We start from the raw sequence: 27790 nt of genomic DNA on the forward strand, positions 1-27790 counted from the left end.
TGAAGCCAATTCTGTATCTAGTTGGCTAGTTCTCCCTGGATCCCATGCAATCCAACTTATCAGAGCAGCCTACCAGGCAGAACCTCATCAAAGGCCTTGCTGAAGTCCATATAGGCTATGTTTATGGCCCTGTCCTTGGACATGAGTCTGAGGCCTAAGATATAGATCTTAGGCCTCAGACTCGTGTCCTGTAATTTGTCTACCACAGATATTAGATTTTTTTTAAATCTACCAACAATGCCACTCTGAAGACGTACAGGTTTGTAGGTTAATTGACTGGGTAAATGTTTAAAAAAATGTCCCTAGTGTGCGTAGGATAGTGTTAATGTGCGGGGATCGCTGGGCGGCGCGGACTCGGTGGGCCGAAGGGCCTGTTTCCGCGCTGTATCTCTAAATCTAAAAAATCTAATCCATAATATCTAACACCTGGCAATGCAGGACAAATGTAGTTATATAGTCAATTTAGATAGTTGCAAAATACTGCAATACTCCCAGTTTGCTTGGCTCTTGCAGTATTTCTAGAATTCCAAATGAATTTTCTGAAATGAAACACGATAATCATTTCCAGGTCATTTTGTATTTCAAAATTCTGCTAGGCAGTTTGAAAATGATTCACACCAGGGATCCGTGGGATGATGTCACTCCTCCTTCAACTGAATATCGGCAGCACAATGTGTAGGAAAGAAATGCAGACGCTGGTTTAAACCAAAGGAGGACACAAAATGCTGGAGTAACTCAGCGGGACAGGCAGCATCTCTGGAGAGAAGGAATGGGTGACGTTTCGGGTCGAGACCCTTCAGACCCTTTTTCTTCAGCAGCACAATGCTGGTTTGAAGTTCATAACAAATATCAATCAGTCCTAATTTGACTTTCACCCCTGCTGCCACCATCCCAGAACACTCCTACTCTGCTGTCTGATCACTTCTGAGGCTTGGATCCAAATATCCCGTTATGATTCTGAGAAGTGTTTTGACTTGAAACTTCACCTATTCCTTTACTCCAGAGATGCTGCCTGACCTGCTGAGCTACTCCAGCCTTTTGTGTCTGTCAACAATTCCCCTGATGGGTGCCTCCACCTGCAGCAGCACCCTCCCATCTTAACTTGTTGCTGCACTTACTCTCGACTGCAATCCTGGTTTTAAAAATCATGTTAATTCTTTGATAACTAATCTCTGCATTCAAGATTTTAACGTGGGACTTTTCTTTCATTTGAAACAAAGCATTGTACTGTATACCGAAATGGCATGGCACTCGGGGATTTAGATTGCCATTAAGGAAATTCTTTACTTGATACAAATGAAGTAAATGTTTGTTTGATTGGGTGTTTTTGCATTCTTCCCCCCCCCCCCTTCCTATGTTTTAGCAATAAAGCACGGAAACGGGCCCTTCTGCCCAAATTGTCCATGTAAGACATCATCCATTTTTCTGTGTTTTCACTTGTGCACCCAGGCCCTTTCACCCATCATCCATCCCCCTGACCTTTAATGGCTCACAATTTAAGTTGGTGCTATCTTTCTTGTCCCCAAATCAATGTAATCAAACTCTGCTTAAATATAGCAAATCACTGAATGCTAGATAAGTAATATCAATTCTTGTGTGTGAAGACACACAAGGAAGATAAATTAGAAATCTGCACTGCAGTTCAGGTAGAGTGGTGGAGGGATTCCACGTAGTAGGATCTGGACATTTGATGCTTTGAAGAACTTTGTTGGGTTCAAATTTAACTTGCCACTGTAGTCGAAGACAAGAGAAAATCCGAAGTTGTAAATCAATTACCATAGATTAGGCCATCCTTGTGTGATTTAAAACTCTCTTAAATCCCGCTATCGTATCTGCCTCAAACCTGTCTGAAGAAGGGTCTCAACCCGAAAAGTCACCTATTCCTTCTCTCCAGAGATGCTGCCTGGCCCGCTGAGTTACTCCAGCATTTTGTCTTCCTTCATATCCATATAAAGTGTTATTTCTGGTGATGGTTAGCTGTGTATACTGCAAGTAATGTGAATGTGGTAATTTGGGTGCAATCCAAATTTTAATCTCACTGCTCTGACCTGAATTCTTTTATCATTAACTCCAGATTCCAGGCTATGATTCTGCCCTGCGCCTTATTGCTTTGAATTCATTTCTATGTTATGAAACTGAATACTCTATTTCAATTTACAGCCTCCCTTTTATTTTACGGCATCTGAGCACTGCCGGCAAAGATGGTTTTTATTGCCCTTGAAAAGGTGTTTGAGTTACTGTCTTTGAATAAGTAAACAGTCAGAACCATTTTTTTAATCTGGATGGAGATCTCAGACGAGAAAGCATAGCTTTAAGGTGGAGGGGCAAAGTTTAAAGGAGATCTGCAGGACAAGTTTTATTTTGTGGGTGTTGGGTCCCTGGAATGGACTGCCTGGGCTAGTGGTGGTGGAGGCAAATATGATAGCGGGATTTAAGAGGGTTACCGTACGATACGGTAGAACGTTATTTGTCCCAGCAGGGAAGTTCATCTGTCAACAGTCATAAAAATACAAAATACATGAAACAAGAAATTAAAGTGATGAGTGGACAGGATTGGGGATATGCAAAGATTGGGGGAGGGGGTGTCAGTTTCAGTCTACCCCCACAACATGACTATTCGTGTTTTAGATAGGCTCATGGATAAGCAGGGAATGGAGGCATCCAGATCATTTGTAGGCAGTGGAGATAAGTTTACATTAGTTTAGAGATACAGCATTGAAACAGGCCCTTCACCTCACTGAGTCTGCATCGACCAGCGATCCCTGCACATTAACACTAATCTACTTATCATGTTTGCATTGTGTTTGACATGGACATTGTGGGCTAAAGGGCCTGCTACTGTGTTGTATTGTTCTATGTAAAGAACGTCAGGTGAAAGTGTTCCTACTGGTAATGCAGAAAACAAATGTTTTGTATGCTTACTATAATTATAAAAGCTTGCTCAACTACTTTGTTTCATTGTTTTGTTTTAGCCTTTGTATGTTTTGTTGCTCTAAAGCTTATTCCAAATTCTTTGTAATTGAGCAATATTTTGAATACAAATATACTTGGATATTTGTCTTGGCTCTAGTTTCTCAGTAGGTAACTGTCTAAAACCCTTTTGTTTATTGCACTTAATAGATTCATAAGTATTTTTGTTTAGACACTATGGCAGCTTTAGATTTAGGATGCTTTTGGATGACAAATAGGGGGGGGCTAGAAATCTTATTTTATCTTAATTACTATAATCCATGAATTGAGGCCTTTTAATGTCTTTTCAAAACATCTTGCCTCACAGATGAGCTGTTGTTAAACATTTTTGGTTGTCTACCCCTCTTATCATTTCGCGCCCCCCCCCCCCCCCATTGCTTCAACATTATTTCTCTACCACCTCTATTTTTGCTTCTAAAAACTTCCTCTGTTTTCACTGACAGGTTATAATGGATGGTCCAGCCTAGAGTTGTTCTTTGCCCTGCAGGAAGTCATTGTGTTGAACTTGTTGGCATGGATGATTTCCTGTCGAATATCTAATTCTAGCCTGTCTTCCCTTCATTTTCACTGATCAATACTACTCGGCACAGGAGAGTCACAAGTTGTTGGATGGCTTTGAATGCGTCCTCTAGGTCAAGGTCTGATTTGGAGATGCTTCTGGCAGATGTCAGTTATTGTAGACTCACTGGTACACCTGCGGAGGCTACTCATCACTGATTCTCTCGACGGTCTCCATGACTGATGACACCAGTTTATCTGAAGCAAAAATTGTAATTGGGGAAACCACATATTAATTAAGCTAAGTTCACACTTTGGAAAGAGCATTAATTTTCTCTCCAGCTTGTTGCCATGTTGTGAACTGTTTGCTCAGACGTTAATGGTTTGCACTTTTGCTGATGTCATGAACTTGTGATCTTTGATCTTTTATCCATATTTTTTAACTTCCCATGCTTTTAAACTACATATGTACAACTACATATTTACAAATACGCATCACAAGTTTTGCTAATTCTAGAGAAGTGAAAGGGCAATCTTTTTTTTAGTTGTGGTTTTAGAGATGCAACGTGGAAACAGGCCACTCATACCAGCGATCCCTGCACATTAACATTATCCTACACATACTAGGGACAATTTAGACTTGTACCAAGCTAATTAACCTACAAACCTGTACATCTTTGGAGTGTGGGAGGGAACCGAAGATCTCGGAGAAAACCCATGCGGTCACAGGCAAACTCCGAACAGACAACACCTCTGGTCAGGATCAAACCCAGGTCTCCAGCGCTGTAAGGCAGCAACTCTACCGCTGCGCCACCATTTCACCAAAATGGGGGAAATCTTGAGCAAAGCACGGTGCTGGAAGAACTCATTGGACAACGTCATCTGTCTATTCCCACCCCAGATGCTGCCAGACCTGCTGAGTTCCTCCAGCACGACTTCTTGTTGCTAATTCTAATTGGGTAATTATATCAGAATATAATTGTTGCCATGTATTGAAGTAATATCAAAAGAAATGGATGTGCATATGTGTTTACTGAATAATGAGAGGAATTTTACACTGAGTTTTTGAAGCTACAAGTATTTCAGATGGTCAGGATTTGACCTCTAGTCAACTCTGGGGTAGACTTTGCAGGACATAATTCTGTGATGTACAGATTGAATATATGGAAATTCTGTTTTTCTTTGCTGCAATGTACTTGCTATTGGTTGTACAATGACTTGTATTAGCAGTATTTATGAATAAGGAGGAGAAAATGGAATCCTTGAATAAACTTAAGAATACTGGATTTAAGTTAAAAGAACAATAGGAGTAGAAACTGGTGTAGGCAGCACAGTCTGTCAGGTATTCACTACCATGTCAGATACTTTGATTCCTTCACTTACTCGTTCTATCCCATTCCCCATTTTATTCAATTCCTTTGGTGTCCTAAAATGGTCCATCCCATCTAGTTCTAACCACCTAGCTTAGGGAACCTGCCTTGCTTCATCCACCCTGGTAACCCCTCTCAGAATCTTTTCTCGGTAGGATCATCCTAACATTCTTCTAAATTACTTGAATATGGGTAAATTGTGCTTGGTTCTTAGCATCCTCCCAGGTAAATGAAAATCAAAACAACTGAAGGTATTGGTAATCTGGACTAAAATTTGTCGGAAACCCAGCAGTTGGTCAGAGAAAAAAAGTTAATGAAGACCCTTTGTCAGAACTGTATCTTCAACTTGAAATGTTAACTGTCTCCTTCCACAGATGCAGATTTGTTTCTGGTATTCTCGCCCCAAGAATCCTGTTTTTGAAGCCATGATGCACTGATTCCAAAGCTAGTGCACGCTCTGGGTCTGGGGATAAATCTATGTACATTACTCTAAATGACATATTAACAAAATTCCACTTGATGTCCAGTAAACTACTTTCATTATTAGTAGTGGAGTACAAAATCCAATGCAGTTTGATGCAAAAGGTTGGAGTAACTCCGCGGCTCACAGCATCTCTGGAGAAAAGGAACTGGAAAAGAAAAATAAACCCTCTTTAGACCTCTTAATTTCTAACTGCCAGCGTGACATCAATCGCCCCAACTTTTCCACTCCCCTTACATAGAAACTTAAAAAGTAGGTGTGGGCGTAGGCCATTCGGCCCTTTGAGCCATAGCTGATTATCCAGAATCAGTACCCTGTTCTGCTTTGTCCCCATATTGCCTTGATTCCGTTAGCCCTCAGAGCTGTATCTAGCTCTCTCTTGATTCCCTACTCTAACCTCACCCCCTCTGAACGTTTTCCCTCTGCTCACTCTAGAGCAACTCCGACATCATCATCATCAAACCGACGACAAGGGAGGTGCTGAGGTAGTGTGGCAAGTTGACATCTACCGCGCTAAGGCCAGGTGCCGGCTCTCGGACACCCCCTCCTACCTATCCTTGGACCATGACCCCACATATGAGCACCAGTCCACAATCTCATAGACTATTTCTGATTTTATCACTTCTGGCTGTCTGCCCTACACACCCTTCAACCTTACCGTTCTTCAGACCCACGCATCCTGTTTTTACCTTTCCAAAATCCATAAACACAATTACCCTGGCTATGCTCAAGACCTTTTTATGAATTTAAATTTCATTAACGTCTTCCCGTACTGAAAGATGGTCCTGCAAAAATGAAAAATGGTCTCGGATTAATTTAGCTTAGTTTTAGTTTGGAGATTAGAGATGCATCGCGGAAACAGACCCTTCAGCCCACAGAGTGTACCGATCGGCAATCCCCGCATACTAACACTATCCTACACACACCAGGGACAATTTACACTGATACCAGGCCAATTAACCTACAAACCTGTATGTATGTCTTGGAGTGTGGGAGGAAACCAAAGATCTTGGAGAAAACCCATGCAGGTCACGGGGAGAACGCGCAAACTGTACAGACAGCACCTGTAGTCAGGATTGATCCTGGGTTTCTGGCGCTGTAAGGCGCTGTAAGGCAGCAACTCTATCGCTGCGCCACCTGCGTCTGTTTTCAATGATTTCTGCATGGGCCTTTTTTATTGTAGAAAGTTGGTGTTATACAATGGGGATATAGCTTGCGCAATTTGTGGTATGCTTCAGTGAATAATCAGAGGATTTGAACCACAGACTCCAAGCCTGCACACATCCAAGCACCTGCCGGAAGTTGTTGACCTTGGCTTTGGGGTGATGTAGGTTAACAGCTTCGCATTTGACATATAGATTCACTCCACTCTACAATTACGTGCAATGATCCCTGGCACGATTTGTTCGTTGTGAGCACCATTTGTACAAAAATACATTATTTAGCAGTAATCTGACATTGTACCATCCACCTATTCACTGGCAATGAGCTGCAATAGATGATCATTTCTCTTTACTGCACAGTGATTTTTTTGGTGTCCATTTTCTTAACTGCTTTTAACATGCCATCATCCAGTGTTAAGGGCCTGTCCCAATTAAACGATTGACTGTCAAAGTCGTAGCAGATCGCCAAAATTTTTTTTTACCCTACGACAATGACCACGACAATGCCGAGTCATGTCGATACAAGTTACTTTTTTTGTGAAACTAGCACCTGGCTAAGAGATTACACAGTCTTCGGAAACATCGTGAAATTCCCACGCTTATCAATGCTTCTCTGGCGTCCTAATTTTCGCTGAAATCACTGACGTCTGTAATTACTTGAGAGTTTTGAAATATAACATCTAGCCCGGGTTAGTTGAAAATCAAGCTTCATGGTAACAAGGCATAAACTGGATTGACTTCCAGTTTACTAATTAAGAAATTTTATTTTAAATGTGGTTAAATGGATTTTTGTGTGGAGTGTGGGCATTCTATGAAAATGTATGGGAGATGCATATCTGGTTTCTGGGTTGAATATCTGGGTTGGGAGCCTACTTTAAAAGTAATCGCTGATAGCCATCAACATTGCGAAATTCTCACACTTACCTGACCGTCAAACTGTCGCCTCTAATCTACCTGTCAAATGTCCTGACGGTAAATAAATTGGTTATACACAAGTATTTTATGGTATCTTCAAATTACTTTACTTAATTTAATATTACGTGCTTCTAAATGCATCTGCGACAACCTAGCAAACCTGGGGACAGCATGCGACAGCGCCCGCAATAAGCATCGATACCTGGCGACAAGCCAGCTGTCGCCCAGAAATTTCAATCTGGTTCATTTCTCAGCGACGCGCCGAGATCCACTACGATTCTTTGAAGACTCCTCACGATCATGCCCAATTGGAAGGTTAGTCGCCAGCAGTCGCCTTAAAATCGCCCTAGTGGGACAGGCCCTTTTGTGTACAACACTGGTCTTAGATCTGCATTTGGGACTTCATGCTCACAGAACTAAGCCTTTAGAAATGGAATGCTTTATTTGCAAGTAAGTTGATGTTCTGTTTGTTCCTTGCAACTTGATAAATTCTGAAATTTAAAATGCAGGTTCTAAAATTGCCCCAGCAGAAAATTTTACAATCGTTTACTTCCATTTGGCAAAGAAAGAAGGGATAAATTTGATTTTTTTAAAAATGTTTTGTGATATTAAAAGTTTTGCAGGAACCCACGTTCAAATGAATCCAAAGTATTTGGAAGTTGTAGATTAATGCCTGGTCAAGAAGTGGTGCTGTGTTACCCCATCCAGGTCTTCAGCTGTTGCATTCCAATAATGTAACTTTATTTGTGTGCATTAATATTTAAATCGTTTGCCTTATTAATGAATACTCAATAATGAAATACTTGTTTTCTAGATTTATGTGTGCCCAGTTACCGAATCCTGTGCTTGAAAGCATTAGCATAATTGACACGCCTGGTATCCTTTCAGGAGAAAAGCAGCGCATCAGCAGAGGTGAGGTCTTAAAAATGGTGCATGTTTCCTGTTAAGTAAAATATCGCAATTGCTTATGTTTTGGTGTGTGGTGAGATCGTGGCACAGGATGCTTGTTTAGTGCAGGCTCTCTCTCTGTGCCAAGCAAAATACACCCATGATGGAAAGGAATGTCATATGAGGAAAGATTGGAAAGACTGGGCTTGTATGCACTGGAATTTGGAAGGATGAGAGGGGATCTTATAGAGATGTATAAAATTATAAAAGGACTGGACAAGCTAGATGCAGGAAAAATGTTCCCAATGTTGGAGTCCAGAACCAGGGGCCACAGTCTGAGAATAAAGGGGAGGCCATTTAAAGCTGAGGTGAGAAGAAACTTTTTCACCCAGACTGTTGTGAAATTGTGGAATTCTTTGCCACAGAAGGCAGTGGAGGCCAATTCACTGGATGAATTTAAAGGACAGTTAGATGGAGGTCTAGGGGCTAATGGAATCAAGGGATTTGGGGGAAGGCAGGCACTGATTGTGGATGATCAGCCATGATCACAATCAGCCATGATCACAATGGCGTTGCTGGCTCAAAGGGCCAAATGGCCTCCTCCTGCAGCTATTTTCTATGTTTCTATATTCAGTCAGAAATGCAAGCTCTCATCAAGAATACTACAAATAATTGTCCTCAAAACATTAGTTTTAAGAGACATTGGGTAGTGTTTGCTCACTGTCGTACACTGGCTACGTTTCCAATAGTTCATAGAAGGTACATTGAATTTGTACAGTGAAGGATGTGGGACAGAATTTGTTAGATTAATGATTTCTTCCTGGAAACTATAATGCTGAACCAAATTACTTGTCTACTTGATACGATGTGAATTACCTTGAAAATCAGCATCTATTATTTCCTGAAGTCATTATTTGCAGTACTGATAGATGAAGAGTATTTTTTTTTACAGGTCTAATAAGGATAAGATGGACTCCATTTAATGGTAGGCCCTAGAGTGTAATGAGGTACAGAAGGACCTTGAGTAAGTCCATAGCACAGAAAGATAGGTTGGTGAAGGCAGCAGATGGGATGCTAACCTTCATTAACTGGCGCACAAAATACAAGGACTTGGAGGTCCTGTAACAACTTTATAGAACATTAGTTAGTGCAAAGTAATGCATTTTAGGAAGTTAATCTTGACCAGTACAAACATAGGGTGGCACAGTGGCACAGCGGTAGAGTTGCTGCCTTACAGCGCCAGAGACTCTGGTTCAATCCTGTCTTTGAGTGCTACCTGTACAGAGTTTGTACGTTCTCCCCATGACCTGCGTGGGTTTTCTCTGGCACCGGTTTCCTCACACACTCCAAAGATGTACAGGTTTTTAGGCTGATTGGCTTGGTAAATTTGTAAATTGTCCCTAGTGTGTGTAGGATATTGTAAATGCGCGGGAATCGCTGGTCGGGGTGGACTCGATGGGCCAAAGGGCCTGTTTGCACACTATCTCTAAAACAAATAAAACTTAAACACAGGGAATGGCAGTGTTGTGGAACATACCTAATATAATGTTAACCAAAATTAGGATCTTATTTGTGTGAGCAAGGAATAATACAAATTGACCATGATACGCGATTAGTGGTCATCGTGATGTTTTGACATAAAGCCATTGCTAACATATCACTCTTTCAGCCTGATTTTCTTCTTGATTCAATACTTTTAAGGTAAATCTACAATTACTCTGCTTTTAAAATCGCCTGCTTCATATTGGCTTCCGTTTCCAAACAGACATTCAGATTACAAAAATCTCATCTGCTTCGAGCATGTGATATAGCTGTGTGTTTGTCTCTTTGTATTTCATCCCTTTCTATTATATTCCGATGCTCACTTTTATTGGTTGCAACTAAGGTACGATTGGAGAGATTTGTTCTGGTCTAATTACATAGTTTTTGGAAAATGTACCAAAAAAGTTGATGTCATCCACCAGGAGGATCTCTGGGATCTCAAAGGAAACGGATCTTATTGAAATGCCCTTGACCTGTAATTTAAATGTTAGTTATTGTGACAAACATTGTTCTTGGAAAAGGTGTCTCATAGCAGATGTATTCATTTGGAGAGGATTTTATTCTGACTTTTAATGATACAGCCGGGGGGGAGAGGAAGCATACATGCTAATTTTCCCAACCTTTTCTCGCACTTGCCTTTCGGATCCTGTTTAACATGAACCATTTTCATTCAATCTCCTAGCATTCATGTTGAACCAAACCCTGCTCTATTATTGTTTTTTTTCAAATATACTGAACTTTTTGTTGTCATAGTGTTTACTATGCTTACATATCTGTAATGCTGCTGCAACTAAGAATTTCATTGTTCTGTTTTGGGACATGATGTTAAAACACTCTTGACTTGCTGCACCCTATCCCATAAGGTCTCTTTGTTTTTGTTTTATTTATTTATTGATGTCATCGCGCAACTGTTTGCCAATTTTAGTGCCACGTCGTTGGCCTCTGCAAGATCCTTTACAGTGCATGTGTCAAGCAGCACGTCACAGCTCAGGAGTTGTTCCATAGTCTGGAGGCCCCGTCTGCACTCGCAGTCTGCTACATCTTCAATATATCGCCACTTCAGCATGTTCGATTTGCTCCTCCCCACGCCTCTCCACAGTCTGTTGAGACTGCGCCAGGTTATCCACGGTTGGTCGGAACCTGGTGGGAGCTTCTCAGAGGGGTCGATTGCCATGTGAATGTCTTATGGAGGTTTCTCTAGTCTCTCTTCTCAGAGTTTGAGCCTTCTGGACGATGCACTGCAGTCCAGGGGACGGTCAGAAGAGAGCAAACCTGCGTGATTTCAAACGCTGAGGTAGCAAAGGGTGGTCATGTAGGGGGTGTCTTTCATCCTCTGATTGTCTGAGGCGTTCTTTTTGACTGGCTACAGCTCTTCTGATTCCAGGAGGTGCAAGGCCAGAGAGTAGGTAGATGTTGTCAGTCTTGGTAGGTTTCATGCATCCACTGATGATCCACAAGATTGTTCTTGTTAACCAGAGGGGTTTTTGGTGAATTTTTTAAAATCCTAGTCTCTCCAACCTATTTCCTGCCCCACCACCTCCACCCCTTCAGTTAGTCCCTTACTTCCTATCTCCATGACGTGCATAGAAATAATGGCCCCATAACCCAGGATTATTTATTTGTCAACACATTTTTCAGTTGCGCTACAACATACAGCAAAGGGTCACTGAGGCTCTTGTGGTGATTTCATCATTCAATAATATCTGATTACAACCTCTCCACAGCATTCCTATCTATCCAGGATATTCACCCCTTTTTTAAGAATCTGTCTCCCTCTGCCTTAAAGGAGATTAAGAAATTTGAGGAAGAGTTCCAAGGATATTCCTTGATCTCCTCAATGTCAGTTGAGATATTTAGAAGGCCGGCCGCATAATTAAGGATGAGTTGCACCCTGGCCATTCCCTCTTCCCTCTTCTCCCTTCTCCCTTCTCCCTTCTCCCTTCTCCCATCAGGGCAAAAGTGTGAAATCGCACACCACAAGATTCAGGGACAGTTTCTTCGCAGCTGTTATCGGGCAACTGAATCATCCTACTGCAACCAGAAAGCAGTGCTGAACTACTATCTACCTCATTGGTGTCACTCAGCCTATCCATGATCAGACTTTGCTGGCTTTATCTTGCACTAAACGTTATTCCCTTATGCACCTGTACACTGTAAATGGATCGATTGTAATCAGGTATTGTCTTTCTGCTGACTGGTTAGCACGCTACAAAAAGCTTTTTACTGTACCTCGGTACACGTGACAATAAACTAAACTGATGCTAAGTAGCCTCCTCTACAAACATCCACTCCAGTGACGCGCTGAGATGTTGCCCTTTGGGTGGGAACTAATGGGTTGTTTGAAGTTTGCTGTAAGAGTCTAAATTGTGATTATACTGTTTTTCTCAGGAGTTTTTAAGATTACAAAAGAAAACTACAAAATCCCAATTTGTGATGCCCAAGCAAAGTCCTAGGATTGCTGGAATATTGTGTAGATTAGTGGTGGAGTAACTCTGCAGGGCAAGCAGCATCTCCGGAGGACATGGATAGCCAAGGTCAGCTATGCATGTCTTCCAGAGATGCTGTCTCACCCCTTGAGTTACTCCAGCACTTTGGATATGAGTTTGCTTTATTGAAATGTTTTCAATAGAATTCAGGACAGCACCATGACTTGGAATCTGGGTCTTTTTCTGACTCTCATTCCAGCAGCTGCTGACACGCCTTCAATTCTCAAGTGCATTGTTACAAGTTTTCATTTGGAACATGATTTTGGCCCATGTGGGGGTAATGTGCAACTGGGAGGATTAGAATAAGTTAGACAAGTGAAATAATGAACATTGTGTCCAACAATGTGGTGCTGATCAGCTCACAAGTTCCAAATCGACAACGTGGCTGCATTTCTCTGAGGTTGAAGATCTGAATTTGTGGGTCTGCACCTACTTGAATGTCTGCATCTACTTGAATGATTGTCAGCAATTTCAAGACAACTCCTCCCTTCTCCCTACCCCACCCATCCCCCAAACAAAGCATGAACCCCAAACTTGTGGTCTGCGACTTTTTGATGGTTTGCCTGATTTCATTCCAATGAGGGATTCCTTGCAAAATCCTAGCCTATTAATTCAGAATCTGCTAAATTGAGGCGTAGAATTCGGCCCATCGAGTCTGCTCTGAACAGAATCTGTTCTGTTCAGATCAGTCATGATTGAATGGCAGAGTCTCGATGGGCTGATTGGCCTAATCTGCTCTGTTCCCCAATAATTACAAGGAGCAGTTACTGCTGATATTTGGAATCTTGGTATAATGGAGGAGACAGACTGAGGTCCACAGTTGTCAATACACTAATTTTAAACCTGAATTTGGTTTGCAATATCTGAATCTCAAACAGATGGTTTTGACAGCTGGTTCAGTCAGGGGAATTGGTTCGGACAGCTGTTATTTTTCAGATTTTTTTGTTGTGCTTATTCAGCGCTCTATCTTTGCGTGATTGTTTTACATTGCAGAGCCCTTTAAACTCAGAGCCCAGTATTCTGACTGGAAGGACTGTTCAGTAGGTCAGATTTATGGTGATCTCTGACAAATGAGGATAGCTTGCCAATCACAAGTTCTGGGCCAACTTGTTCGCCTGTGGTATGTGTACCATTTGCAGTAAGTGTAGGCCATCACTGAATAAATACCAACGCTTTCAGCGGCACACCCATTTTATGAATAATTTTGTCTCAAGAATGCAAGTTAGACTGACCAAGTGCTAAATGCAGTATGTGCTAAGTTAGAGCACAGCTGTGATAGCTGTGAAGATGATGCAACTTGCCTCACTTTGAGGGTTAGTCATCCAAGATCTAGTCTTTTGAGCAAGGTATTACTTTGGGTCTCTGTCTGCCTGTTGTGAATGCAAAAATAAATATTCACATACTATTCAGATTTTTTTGAATATGGGGAAAAGGTGAACAGTGGTATTTTCATTGGGTTGATATTGTAGCCATTACATTTTGAAGCAATTAACCTAGATTTGATTGGGGGTGGGGAGGGTGCATGTTACAATTTCTAAATTTTTAGATGACTAAATTTGGCAGTATTGTGATTACATCAGACCATAATCAGGCTGGTGGAATGGTAGATGAAGTTAATGCAGAAAAAGTTGGGTGAGGCATTTTAAAAGGAAGAATGAAGAGAACCAATGTAGCATAACGGATACTGCTTAGAATATGTGCAAATACCAACTTTATCAATGGAGAGATATTAAAGTAGTTAAGACACATCTAATCTGTATAAAACACTAGTCCAGTATCAAATGGAGTCGAATTCAATTCTGCTCGCCACATTATAGAAAGGCTGTGAAGGGAGAACAAGTCCAGAAAATATCTAGGAATGGTTCTTGAAATGGGCAATTAGAGTTACAAGGATAGATCAAGGAGGCTGGACCTGCTTTTCTTGCACTGTTTTCTTAATAGAAGATGCCAAGGGCAGTGACAAAGTAGAATGGCAGATGAGGATGCTTATGCTGGAGAGTGATTTTGTTACAGGATCTTTTGAAGTTTGAAAGAGGACCAATACATCGGACTTCTCTTGCTATCTTAAACACTGGGATGTTGATCATTGTGTCCTTGGATCTATTAGCTTTGTCTCTCCAACTTGAATACTTCAAAGTGCTGTATTTGTACTAACACAATCTCCTTCAGTTCCTCAATGTCACGCGGCTCGTTCTCATTCTGACAGGTATTTTACCTTCAGTGCAAACCTACACAAGTTTTTAATTCCTCTGCCATTTTATTTCATTCCACATTTTAAATTCTCCCATTTGTTTAAGGAACCCACATTTTCTCTTGCTAGCCATTTCGTTTAAATACACAAATAGAAGCTTTTGGATTCAGTTTTAATTTCTCCCCATTTATTCCCCTTGGGTCGTCCCCTCCTTAATCAATTTCTTAGTGCTTTTCTGATGAAATAGGCCTACTGCTATTTCTGACAGCCTTTTGCTCTTAGTTTGATTACAGAGCAATTGGTTTTTGTATTACAAGTTGCATGCCATTCTATTCCTAATGTCATCTCAGTTGCTTTCCTACCAAATCAATGGCAATAAAAAATAATTTGGAAACAAAACTGCGGAATACTGATTTACAAAAAAACAAACTGCCGGAGTAACTAACCAGGCAGCATCTCTGGATAACATGGATAGGTGACATTTTGGGTTGGGACCCTTCAGATTTATTGGGGGGGGGTAGGGGGATAAATCTTTTTTAAATATTTATATTCATAAATTCATTGTGCTTATGTGAAATGTTCCTCTTTTTTTTGAGGCAACGTGAAAACTATTGCAATAAGATAAAGTAATTCTTGGGGCATAGAAACATAGAGAATATATGCAAGAGTAGGCTAGTTGGCCCTTCGAGCCAGCACCGCCATTCAATGTGATCATGGCTGATCATCCACAATCAGGACAGGTGCTTCCCGACTAACGATGCTTCGACGTATGGTATTTCGACTTTACATTGGTGCAAAAGCTAGGCAATGGCAGCTCGCTTCCGGCCACGTGATCAGATGTATTTAAATGCATTTCAATGTACGATGTTTTCGGTTTCCGATGGGTTTATCAGAACATAACCCCATTGTAAGTTGAGGAGCACCTGTACCACATTCTTGCATTCTCCCCATATCCCTTGATTCCACTAGCCATAAGAGCTCTATCTAACTCTTTTGAATGCATCCAGTGAATAGGTCTCCACTACCCTCTGAGGCAGAGAATTCCACAAATTCACAATTCTCTGGGTGAAAAAGTTTTTCCTTATCTCAATTCTAATTGGCCTACCCCTTATTCTTAAACTGTGGCCCCTGGTTCTGGACTCCCCCAACATCAAGAACATGTTTAAGAAAAAACTGCAGATGCTGGTTTAAATCGAAGATAGACACACAATGCTGGAGTAACTCAGCGGGTCAGGCAGCATCTCTGGAGAGAAGGAATGGGTGTCGTGTTGTTTGCATCTAGGTTGTCCAATCTCTTAATTTTATGTTTCTATAAGATCCCCTCTCATCCTTCAAAATTCCAGTAAATACTAGCCCAGTCATTCCATTCTTTCATCAGATGACAGTCCCGCCATCCCGGGAATTAACCTCGTGAACCTATGCTGCATTCCCTCAATAGCAAGGATGCCCATCCCTCAAATTAGGAAGCCAAAACTATACACAATACTCCAGGTGTGGTCTCACCAGGACCCTATTAAACTGGACCTCTTTGCTACTGTACTCAAATCCTCTCGTTATGAAGGCGAACATGCAAAGTAGAAGAACACCACCTTGTATTCTGTAGACACAAATTACAGATGCTGGTGAAACTCAGCAGGTCAGGCAGCATATGTGGAGGGAATGGGCAGATGAATTTCAGGCTGGGACCCTTCTTCAGACTGACACTCAGACTTCAGATGTGTTTGAATTCTCAAGGGCCACCTACTGGGAATCTTCCATTAACTTCTGTTTACAATGACATTTTCTTTCATTTGAATGGGGCCAATCTTGTGCTGAGCATAAAAGCATATAAATGGATGGAGGAAAATAACTGCAGGTCCTGGTATAAATCGAAGGTATCAAAAAATGCCGAAACGTCACCCATTCCTTCTCTCCTGAGTTGCTACCTGACCCGCTGAGTTACTCCAGCATTTTTTGATACCTTCAATAAAATGGATGGAGAAGTGGGGGGGGAAAGATTTTTTTAATTGAAGACGCATGAGACTGCAGATCCTGGAATCTGGCGCAACAACCTTGCTGGAGGTGCCTTTCACTCCTGATGTAGGCGTTTGACCTGAAACAGCAACCATTCCTTTCCACCTACAGATGCTGCTTGACCCACTGAGTTCTTCCAGCAGATTGGTGCTCATAATTATTGCCAGTTCTTTCTCATATTCTAGTTTTCCGCCCTTTCCAGGGAATGCTCAGTAAAGTAAGACTCGTTCAGTGTGGCGGGACTGGACCATGGAGACTTCAGTGAGGAACCTAAAGTTGTCAAACTTGTAAAAATAATTGACTTTCTGGCGGACAGTTTTGCTATATCCCTGAGCTACTCTTGAAAATAGAATATATTTAGACTGGCTCAGCAAAGACTAAAATGAGCACAGCAAAGGAACAGCAGAAACAATTTGTCCTTGTCCTTGTTCAACAGGGATTGGGCTTATTGTTTTGATTATTTCATTTTTCTCACTTCACTCAACAACTGAAGTTTTGCCAGTATTAACCTGCCAAATGAAAGTGGAAATTTGATTCGGAAATATTGTTGGTGTCAAGGATCATGTGAAATTTGAAAGCTACACTATATTCAAAAACTTGGCATTTGAGTCTTAAGTAGTGCACATATTCTCCATTGTCAATTTTGATATCCTGGGGCATTGATAATTGTCAGAGGAAATTGTACTGCTTTGTGTGTCTTTCTCCTGGCTTCAGGTTTTTGTTCCATTCTCTTCCACTCCCCTGCTGTCAGGGAAATGGATAACTATAAGATAAACTAATTTTAGAGGAGGTTTGGGCAAATGGCAATATGAGCTTAATGAGCTGCTTTAATGCTGCATTCCCAGTCGGCGGCACGGTGTCGCAGCGGAAGAGTCACTGCCTCACAATGCCAGAGACCCGGGTTCCACCCTGACTGCGGTCCTGTCTGTACGGAGTTTGTAGGTTCTCCCTGTGACAGCGTGGGTTTTCAATGGGTGCTCCGGTTTCCTCTCTTGTGTAGGTTTGTAGGTTAATTGGCGTCTGTAAATTATCCCTAGTGTGTGGGATAGAACTAGTGTACAAGTGATTGATGGTCGGCGCGGACCTGGTGCGCTCACGAGCCTATTTCCACACTTCCAAACCACACAGTGGATATAACTAGTCAACTCTGCTGTCAGATGCACAATTATGATGAGATACAGGTGCAATAAAAACCTTACTTGCAGCAGCACCAGACAACACTAAAACAAAGTACACAAATTCTGTAAGTCAATAAAAAGAATTTACATGCGTAGACACAAGGAACTGCATATGCTGGTTTACAAAAGGCCGTGCTGGAGTAACTCAGCGGGTGAGATGGCTGACCTGCTGAAGAGCCACGAAACATTGCTTATTCGTGGCCTCCAGAGATGCTGCCTGACCCGCTGAGTTACACCGGCACTTTTTTTTTTAAAAGAAAGAAAGCTGCAAGAAACAAGACATTGGTGCAAAACATAATTAGGAAAAATTACAAGTGCATGGTAGAGCTAGAAGCGTTCCATTGCGTGATTAGGTTTAAGGTTGTGCTGGTTCATTCAAGAACCTGGTAGTTGTAGAAAAGTAACTGCTCCTGAGCATGGTGGTGTGGGACTTCTGGCTTCTGCACCTCGTGCCCGATCTACAGCAAGAAGTGGGCCTTACCCAGCTGCTGCACTTTCTCGATGGCAGATGCTGCCTTTTTCTGAGGCAACCCCTTGTGTAGATGCTTTTGTTGCGGGAGAGAGTTGTCGCTTTGAATGAATGATACTTTATTATCACATGTGACGTGTCTCGGTGAGATTCTTTGTTTTGCATACACGTAAGCAAAGAGTCACAACATTAAGGGCACCGACAAAGTTAAAACATTCAATTTAGTCCCCAATGGTCCACCTTTATTCTAAATGGTCCCCCCCCCACCCCACGTTTGTTCTCATGGCAGCCTGTAACACCGGGCTCTTTGTCCTATGTGGCTCATCCGACCTTTGACACCCACTCAGGCCTGTTCGACCTCTGGCACTCGCGTGAGTCCATCATTGTCTGACCTCCGGCACCCTCCGCCAGCCCCTTCCTTCCTTGACCGCCGGGGACAGAGCCAAGTCCTCCACTCTCTGCAGCCTCTTGTTTCTGTCTGTTGTAATTGCTGTACCAGGCCATGATGCAGTCAGTCTGTAGAGTTTTAGGGTATTCGGTGATGTGATTGATCTCTTTAAACTTCTCAAAGTAGAGTCACTGGTGTACTGCCTTTGTGATTACATCTATGTGCCTGGCACAGGATGGATCATCCGAGATGTTAACTCCAAGGAATTTGAAGCTGCTATCTTGACAACTTACCGAATAGCTGAAAGACAGAAAATGCAAAGAGAAACTCAGCAGCATGATTTGTAATTCCATAGATGCTGCTGACCGGTTGAGTTTTTCTAGTACTTAATGTTATTTTATATTTCCAGCATCTGACTTTTTTATTTTCTTCATGTGTAGGCAGATGATGTTAGCTCAACTTGGCATCACATTCTGCACAGAAATTGTGGGCTTAAGGATCTGTTCAGCAGGCAGTGAAGAAAGCTAATGGCATGTTGGCCTTCATTGCGAAAGGATTTGAGTTTAGGAGCAAGGAGGTCCTACTGTGGTTGTACAGGGCCCTGGTGAGACCGCACCTGGAGTATTGTGTGCTAATTTGGTCTCCTAATTTGAGGAAGGACATTCTTGCTATTGAGGGCGTGCAATGTAGGTTCACCAGGTTAATTCCCGGGATGGCGGGACTGACATATAATGAAAGAATGGGTCGACTGGGTTTGTATTCACTGGAATTTAGAAGGATGAGATGGGATCTTATAGAAGCATATAAAATTCTTAAAGGATTGGACAGGCTAGATGCAGGAAAAATGTTCTGTTGTTGGGGGAGTCCAAAACCAGGGGTCGCAGTTTAAGAATAAGGGGTAGGCCGTTTAGGACAGAGATGAGGGAAAACCTTTTTACCCAGAGTTGTGAATCTGTGGAATTCTCTGCCACAGAAGGCAGTGGAGGCCAATTCACTGGATATTTTCAAGGGAGAGTTAGATTTAGCTCTTAGGGCTAAAGGAATCAAGGGATATGGGGAAAAAGCAGGAACGGGGTATTGATTTTAAATGATCAGCCATGATCATATTGAATGGTGGTGCTGGCTGGAAGGGGCCGAATGGCCTACTCCTGCTATTTTTCTGTTTTTTCCTGTTTTTGTGCTGTACAGTTCTGTTTTTAGTCTTGGCGTATGCTAGTGATGGTTTTGTGGGGGTGGGAAATGTGAAAGCATGGTGGGAATGTATTGTTTCTACTCCAGGAAATTAAGAAGGTCAAGTCAAGTCAAGTCAATTTTATTTGTATAGCACATTTAAAAACAACCCACGTTGACCAAAGTGCTGTACATCTGATTAGGTACTAAGGAAAAAAATGAAACATACAGTAGCATACAAACACAACAGCACATACAAAACAGTTCACAGCGCCTCCTCAATGAGCCTCAAACGCTAGGGAGTAGAAATAGGTTTTGAGCCTGGACTTAAAGGAGTCGATGGAGGGGGCAGTTCTGATGGGGAGAGGGATGCTGTTCCACAGTCTAGGAGCTGCAACCGCAAAAGCGCAGTCACCCCTGAGCTTAAGCCTAGACCGTGGGATAGTGAGTAGCCCCAAGTCGGCCGACCTGAGGGACCTGGAGTTAGAGAGGTGGGTTAGAAGATTTTTGATGTAGGGGGGGGGATGTCCATTTAGGGCTTTATATGTGAATAGGAGGAGCTTGAAGTTGATTCTGTACCGTACAGGGAGCCAGTGGAGAGAGGCCAGAATCGGCGTGATGTGGTCCCTTTTACGGGTACCCGTCAGGAGTCTCGCTGCGGCGTTTTGGACCAGTTGCAGGCGGGACAGGGAAGATTGGCTGATCCCAGTGTATAGGGAGTTGCAGTAGTCTAGGCGGGAGGAAATGAAAGCGTGAATGATTTTTTCAGTGTCGTCGAATTGGAGGAAAGGTTTGAGTTTAATAATAATAATAATAATAATAATAATAATAATATTCATTTATTGTCATTGCAACGAGTACAACGAAATTAAAAAATAGCCAATCCTGACGGTGCGTACAAACATATATGCAATAAATGCAAAAACAAATAAATACATAAATACAATTAAATACAATTATATGACCGATTTTTTAACGGTGTTGCCTAGTGCAAGGTAGTGTTCAGTTCTCGTATGGCCCTGGGGTAAAAACTGTTCTTAAGTCTGTTTGTTCGGGATTTGATCGACCTGAAACGTCGACCAGAGGGCAGATGAACAAACAGACGGTGGCCGGGGTGGGATGGATCTTTTATTATTTTGCCTGCTCTACTGAGGCAGCGTAGGCTGAACAGGTGCTCCAGGGAGGGCAGTGAGCAGCCGATGATTTTCTGGGCCGTCGTGATGACCCTCTGAAGGGCCTTCCTGTCCTTTTCTGAGCAGCTGGCATACCATGTGGTTATACAGTATGCCAGCACACACTCGATTGAGCAGCGATAGAAGGACAACATGAGCTTCTCCTGCAGGTTGGTTTTCCTGAGGATCCTCAGGAAGTGGAGTCTCTGCTGTGCCTTCTTTACTGTGGTGATGGTGTTGGTAGACCAGGTGAGATCCTCTGCGATGTGCGTACCCAGGAACCTGAAAGCTGGTACCCTTTCCACACAGACCCCATTGATGTAGAGTGGGTCGTAATCTCCACTGGTTTTTCTAAAGTCAATTATAAGTTCCTTTGTTTTGGAGGAGTTCAGGACCAGATTGTTCACTGAACACCATGCTGCCAGCCTTTGGATTTCATCCCTATAGGCTGTCTCATCTCCTTCTGAGATGAGTCCAACCACAGTCGTGTCATCCGCGAACTTGATGATGGTGTTGGTGGGATGGGTGGGGGCGCAGTCGTGAGTGTAGAGGGAGTAAAGGATGGGGCTCAACACACAGCCCTGTGGTGAGCCGGTGCTCAGTGTAATGGTGGAGGAGAGGTGAGGGCCTATTTTGACTGTCTGGGGGCGGTTGGTCAGGAAGTCCTTGATCCATTGGCAGATGGTTTGGGAAAATCCAAGGTCGGAAAGTTTGGTGACCAGTCTGCTCGGGATGACCGTGTTAAAGGCAGAGCTGAAGTCGAGGAAGAGCATCCTCACATAGCTCCCCTGGTGTTCAAGGTGGGTCAGTGCAGTGTGAAGAGCAGTGTCGATGGCATCCCCTGTAGACCTATTTGCTCTGTAGGCAAACTGGTGTGGGTCGAAGGTGGGTGGGAGGCTGGCTTTGATGTGCTGCAGGACCAGTCTCTCGAAGCACTTTGTGATGACCGGTGTGAGTGCTACCGGACGGTAGTCGTTAAGACCGCTGATGACAGACTTTTTCGGCAGTGGGATGATTATGGCGGACTTCAGGCAGGGAGGGATGGTGGATTTTAAAAGGGACAGGTTGAAGATTTTTTGAAGACCTCAGATAATTGGTCTGCACATTCCCTCAGCACTCTGCCCGTCACACCATCGGGGCCTGCAGCTTTCCTGGGATTCACTGCTCTGAGCACGCGCTTAACATCATACTCCTGCACAGTGAAGGTGTTGCTGTCAGGTGCTGGAGAGGGTGTAATGTCTGCCACTGTAGCTTTCACCTCGAAACGAGCAAAGAAACAGTTAAGTTCCTCAGCCAGCGAGGCGTCGCCGTCGGCAGTCGTGCGGTTGCTGGTCTTGTAGTTGGTGATGTGCTGGATGCCTTGCCATACCCGCCGTGGGTCATTGTTGGAAAAGTGGTCCTCAATCTTCCTCTTGTAGGACGCTTTGGCATCCTTGATGCCTCTCTTCAGGTTGGTTCTAGCAGCACTGTATAGAGCTCTATCACTAGACCTGAAGGCGGTGTTACGGTCCTTGAGGAGAGACCTGACTTCCTTTGTCATCCAGGCTATGGTACGAAGTTGGAAGAAGCTGGCTTTTACCACAGCGTTGACTTGCTTGCTTGCTTAAGAAGGTGCCTGCTCGTGTGGAACTGATGAATGTAGGCAGACACAAAATGTAGGAGTAACTCAGCGGAACAGGCAGCATCTCTGGAGAGAAGGAATGGGTGATGTTTTGGGTCGAGACCCTTCTTCAGATGAATGTAGCATCACCAGCAGCAGCAAGTAACCTTTATCCAAATTTAAGTCAACATAAACTCCTGGGTTGGGGGTTTGCAAATACCAAAGTCCCGGTATGTGTCTGTGTTGATGATTGCTGGCGTTTTAAAGGTTAGTGCCTGGTAATCGTGGAACAGTTAACATATTGAATGCTTTTCATAGTTATAGGACAGGCCGTTTAGATTCTATATATGGATGACTGAGATGGATCAGCAAATGGTAGTCAATGCTCGTACAGATCTACAGTCTTTAAGCGGTTCATTGTCAAATGAGGATTCTGACACTGAGACAGGGTTGACCCAGTCCAATGTGCCTGACACTATTGATCAAGTTGAACACTTTCCTCATGCTGTGAAGTGAACTACCACAGCAATGCCAAAGCTGGGGTGAAGAGGTAAAGAGCCAGCAGTCAGGAGCCCATTGGAGCCTCTGGAAGTCATTCCTGGAGGCGGTTAGGATGTTGGTGGCATACTAGTAGGACCTGGAGTCCTAAGATTAGACCGAGTCATTGGAGCAGGAGGAGAAGATGCCAAGATATTGAGATTGATGTAATATATATGCTTTGTTTTTAGTTGATGGTTTAGTTTATTGGCACTTGTACTGACGTACAGTGAAAGGCTTTTGTTGCGTGCTAACCGGTCAGCAGAAAGACAATACATGATTACAATCGAGCCATTTACAGTGTATAGATACATGATATGGGAATAACATTTAGTGCAAGATAAAGCTAGCAAAGTCCAATCAAGGATAGTCTGAGGGTCACCAGAGAGGTAGATAGTAGTTCAGCACTGCTCTCTGGTTGTGGTAGGATGATGCAGTTGCCTGATAACAGCTGGGAAGAAACTGTCCCTGAATCTGGAAGTGTGCGTTTTCACACTTCTATACCTTTGGTCAGATGGGAGAGGGGAGAAGAGGGAGTGGCCAGGATGTGACTGGTTCTTGATTATGCTACTGGTCTTTTGAGGTCTTTGAGATTAAGCAGCCTACTTGGATAAATCAACGTGGGATATTGAGGTGCAAATTAGAAAGGAGTCATTGAAAACTTTAATTTTTTTCCCAACAGGTAAGGGTGAGAAATGGTTAGGGAATGCAGGAGGCACAAAATGGAGGAAGCAGGAGCGCAAAGCTCCCCGGTCCTAGAGTAATTTAAATTCCTATACGTGCCCCTGGACATAAATGGACTATCCGACAGTCACACTGTTGAGAAGTGGTGGCTGTATTATTTCATGACAAAGGGGACCCAGCGTGGGAGGCCACAGAGAACAAAGGGGGAACCTGGCGTGGGGTGGTGCTGAGAACAAGAGGGACCTGTGGTGGTGGTGAGGGACGACGACGAAGGGACCAACTATATCTCAGGGGCCTTTGCAACTTTGTCAGCACCTTGTGGCAACTCTATTTTGTACTGTGTATGCAAAAACAAAGAATTTCACTGTACCTACATGGTACATGTGACAATAAAGTATCTATCGATCTGTCTTTCTTTGATTAATCTTTTTTCCAGCAAATTAGGTGGGGTAATTTGTATCAGACCAATATTAGAATCTATTCAAAATCAAAGCCTTGCTTAATTTGTAGTCTGGATGAGGAATGGTAAATTTAAGTGTTCTCATTGAAATTCAAGAAACTGTGGATGCAAAATTTAAAAATTCCTTAATGTTGAATACTTGACAAATTAATTAAGTTCAAATAGTCTCAAGCCTAAACCATTAAATCTAGTTCTCTTTCCACAAAATGCTACACGTCTTTCAGTGTTTCCAGCATTTTCTGTTTTTATTTCACTTTTCCAGCATCTTTCATTTACTTCAAGAGCACCATCATTTGGTGCCAAATGTAAAGAGGGAAGCATCTTGAGTGAAACATAAGTGAAACATAAGTCTGCTCTCAAATCTTGTGAAATGAATAGTTTGAGACTTTCCTGTAAACCCAAAAGATTTAAAGATAAAATATTTGAGAAATTGTTGTTGATGAACCATGTTAAATGATGGTGCTAGATCTTCCAATGAATGCAGAGCACGTTCATTTTTCTTATTATAGCATCTTGGGTTTTTTAAATCCAATTGATTGTTTAAATCGGAAGCTAAAAAAGAAATGGTAATTCTTTTCGTGAAGAGCTTGATTGGAAGGGATTATTTGTTAACTTGTTTATTATCTCTTTGCTGCTTTTATCAACATTTTATCTTCAAGCAGAGCAAGAGGAGGAGTTCAGCTTGCTTCATAGATGCCCATATGGAGGTACTTCAAAGCAGCACAGCTCTTTTTTGTTAAAAAGCAAATTTTACTGACTTTCACTCTTCACCAATTGAAGGCTTGCTCTCGCTTGCAGTTTGCTTCACTGTCTAAAATTACTTGATGTGTTGGTCAGTAGTTTTGGGGTTCAGTAACTTATCCTGTTCGTGACTTATCCAGTTCGTGAAGGTAGGCAGTCTCATCAAGTTTTAATTTTCAGTGTCCTGGCTCAAGTGACAGAGCCTGGCTGCTGACTGTTTTCAGCACATGGTGACACAAGTGAACGTGAGGTGAAAACAATATTAAAAACCTAATAAAGGTGCTTACAAATACTTATTTGTTATAGTCCCTTATTAATTGACACTTCCCATGGTTAATGCTTATCCATGACAAGTACAGTTTCAAGAAGCCATGCAAACCCATTACTTTTTCATGAAAGCAGGAAGCCCGCAATACCAAGCTACCATTGTTCAAAACCATCTATGGATCATTGTCATGAAACCAACTGGTGCTCAAGTGTTACAGTACTCTGTGAATATACAGACTTTCATATAATATAGGAAACTGCTGGATTCTTTTTCCTTGAGATGTGCAGGGGGCTGGGGAGACGGGCGGGAGGAGTGTGAAGAGCAAGGGATATGGTTGACGGTGGGCCCCGACAGATTGTACTCCATTTATATAGGGATTGGGTCGGGCCATTCCATTATCGAACCCTTCTATCACCATTTTGTGCCATCCGCGGCCCAGATCATGCGGCCGCTGTATCATCTTCTAGCGGGCAAGCGTAAGGATGTCGATTGGGGGGGGTTTGTCCTATTTCTTTGACCTAAAAGCAATAGATAGAAGCTGATTTGATTGTGCTATTGCATTAAATAAGTTTTACTTTCGTACATTTGACACTGGGTATACCCCACAATGAAAAATTGGTTTAATTGAATCTTGAGATGAGTAATTCCCATTGGAATCTGCTGCCCATAGTCATTTTGGAAAGCAGTTAATCGTTGAGGTAACCCAAAATGGATATTGTAACAGAGTTTGATAATTTAGTTTGTCATGTGTATAGAGGTACAGGGAAAAGCATTTTTGTTGAGTGCTATCCAGTCTGCGAAAAGACTATAATTACAATCAAGCCAGTGTAAAGATACGGGATAAACAGGATTACAATAAGCCATCCACAGTGTATAGATACAGAATAAATACAGAATAAATAGAATAATGTTTAGTGCACGATAAGTCCAGTAATGCCAACCACATCCTACGATGTCTCCGATCATTTAGATATATTTTTATAGTTTTGTTTATTGTCACATGTACCGAGATACAGTGAAAAGCTTTTGTTGAATGCTAACCAGTCAGTGGAAAGACAATACTTGATTGCAATTGATCCATTTACTGTGTAGAGATACATGATAAGGGAATAATGTTTAGTGCAAGGTAAAGTTCGATCAAAGATAGTCTGAGGGTCACCAATGAGGTAGATCGTAGTTCCGATCTGCTCTCTAGTTGTGGTAGGATGATTCAGTTGCCTGATTTTGTCTAATTTGCTCTTTATTTTGCCAATAATGTTCTGCATTAACTATTGTTTCACATTTAGAAAACTGACACTTACACGCTGAACGATTTGTTTGCTCTCCATAACACTAATGTATTTTAATTGTTCATATTTTGTATAAAAGTTTCATAAGATGCAATGGAATTCTAAAGGAGAAACCTTTTTCTAAACACTGATTCTTGATACTTCAGTAATAAACTGAGCTATTTTGGTATTATTCTTGTTAAGACTGACTATATGGACAAACCAGGATAAAATGCATTAATAATTTGTAGTAGCAAAGAACTGCATATCCTGGATAATGTATTTACAAGGCCACAAAGTGCTGGAGTAACTCGGCAGGACAATAGACAATAGGTGCAGGAGGAGGCCATTCGGCCCTTCGAGCCAGCACCGCCATTCAATGTGATCATGGCTGATCATTCTCAATCAGTACCCCGTTCCTGCCTTCTCCCCATACCCCCTGACTATCCATACTATCCTTAAGAACTCTATCCAGCTCTCTCTTGAATGCATTCAGAGAATTGGCCTCCACTGCCTTCTGAGGCAGAGAATTCCACAGATTCACAACTCTCTGACTGAAAAAGTTTTTCCTCATCTCAGTTCTAAATGGCCTACCCCTTATTCTTAAACTGTGGCCCCTTGTTCTGGACTCCCCCAACATTGGGAACATGTTTCCTGCCTCTAACGTGTCCAATCCCTTAATAATCTTATACGTTTCGATAAGATCTCTTCTCATCCTTCTAAATTCCAGTGTTTACAAGCCTAGTCGTTCCAGTCTTTCACATATGATAGTCCCGGCATTCCGGGAATTAACCTAGTAAACCTACGCTGCACGCCCTCAATAGCAAGAATATCCTTCCTCAAATTTGGAGACCAAAACTGCACACAGTACTCCAGGTGCGGTCTCACTAGGGCCCTGTACAACTGCAGAAGGACCTCTTTGCTCCTATACTCAACTCCTCTTGTTATGAAGGCCAACATTCCATTGGCTTTCTTCACTGCCTGCTGTACCTGCATGCTTCCTTTCAGTGACTGATGCACTAGGACACCCAGATCTCATTGTACGTCCCCTGTTCCTAACTTGACACCATTCAGATAATACTCTGCCTTCAAGAACATGGGTCGGTGATGTTTCGGGTCGACACCCTTCCTCAGACTGGATCTTTAGTTTGAAGAATCGACTTGACCCTAAATGTCACTTATCCTATTAGTAATTGGTGTTGATCAGAATTAATGCAACACCCAAAATTAACTAGCATGATTTGGATGCATTCAAAGAGATTTGCCTTGCTAAGCAAACTAATGGTGTTTTCAAGCTAGTTCCTAAATACTCAAAAGTCATCACTGTCCTCTCTGTGA

General features: G+C 42.4%; 1 protein-coding gene across 1 annotated transcript in view; it reads left to right on the forward strand.

Annotated features, from left to right (window-relative positions):
• Nucleotides 1-27790, forward strand: part of LOC144593362 (EH domain-containing protein 3) — a 55832-nt gene that overhangs the window by 8740 nt on the left and 19302 nt on the right. Inside the window, exon 3 of the mRNA XM_078398811.1 lies at nt 8212-8309. Coding sequence (XP_078254937.1) covers nt 8212-8309 — 98 coding nt within the window. The remainder of the gene's footprint in view (nt 1-8211; nt 8310-27790) is intronic.

This window comes from Rhinoraja longicauda, chromosome 5, assembly GCF_053455715.1.
Source record: "Rhinoraja longicauda isolate Sanriku21f chromosome 5, sRhiLon1.1, whole genome shotgun sequence".
NCBI classification, from domain to species: domain Eukaryota; kingdom Metazoa; phylum Chordata; class Chondrichthyes; order Rajiformes; family Arhynchobatidae; genus Rhinoraja; species Rhinoraja longicauda.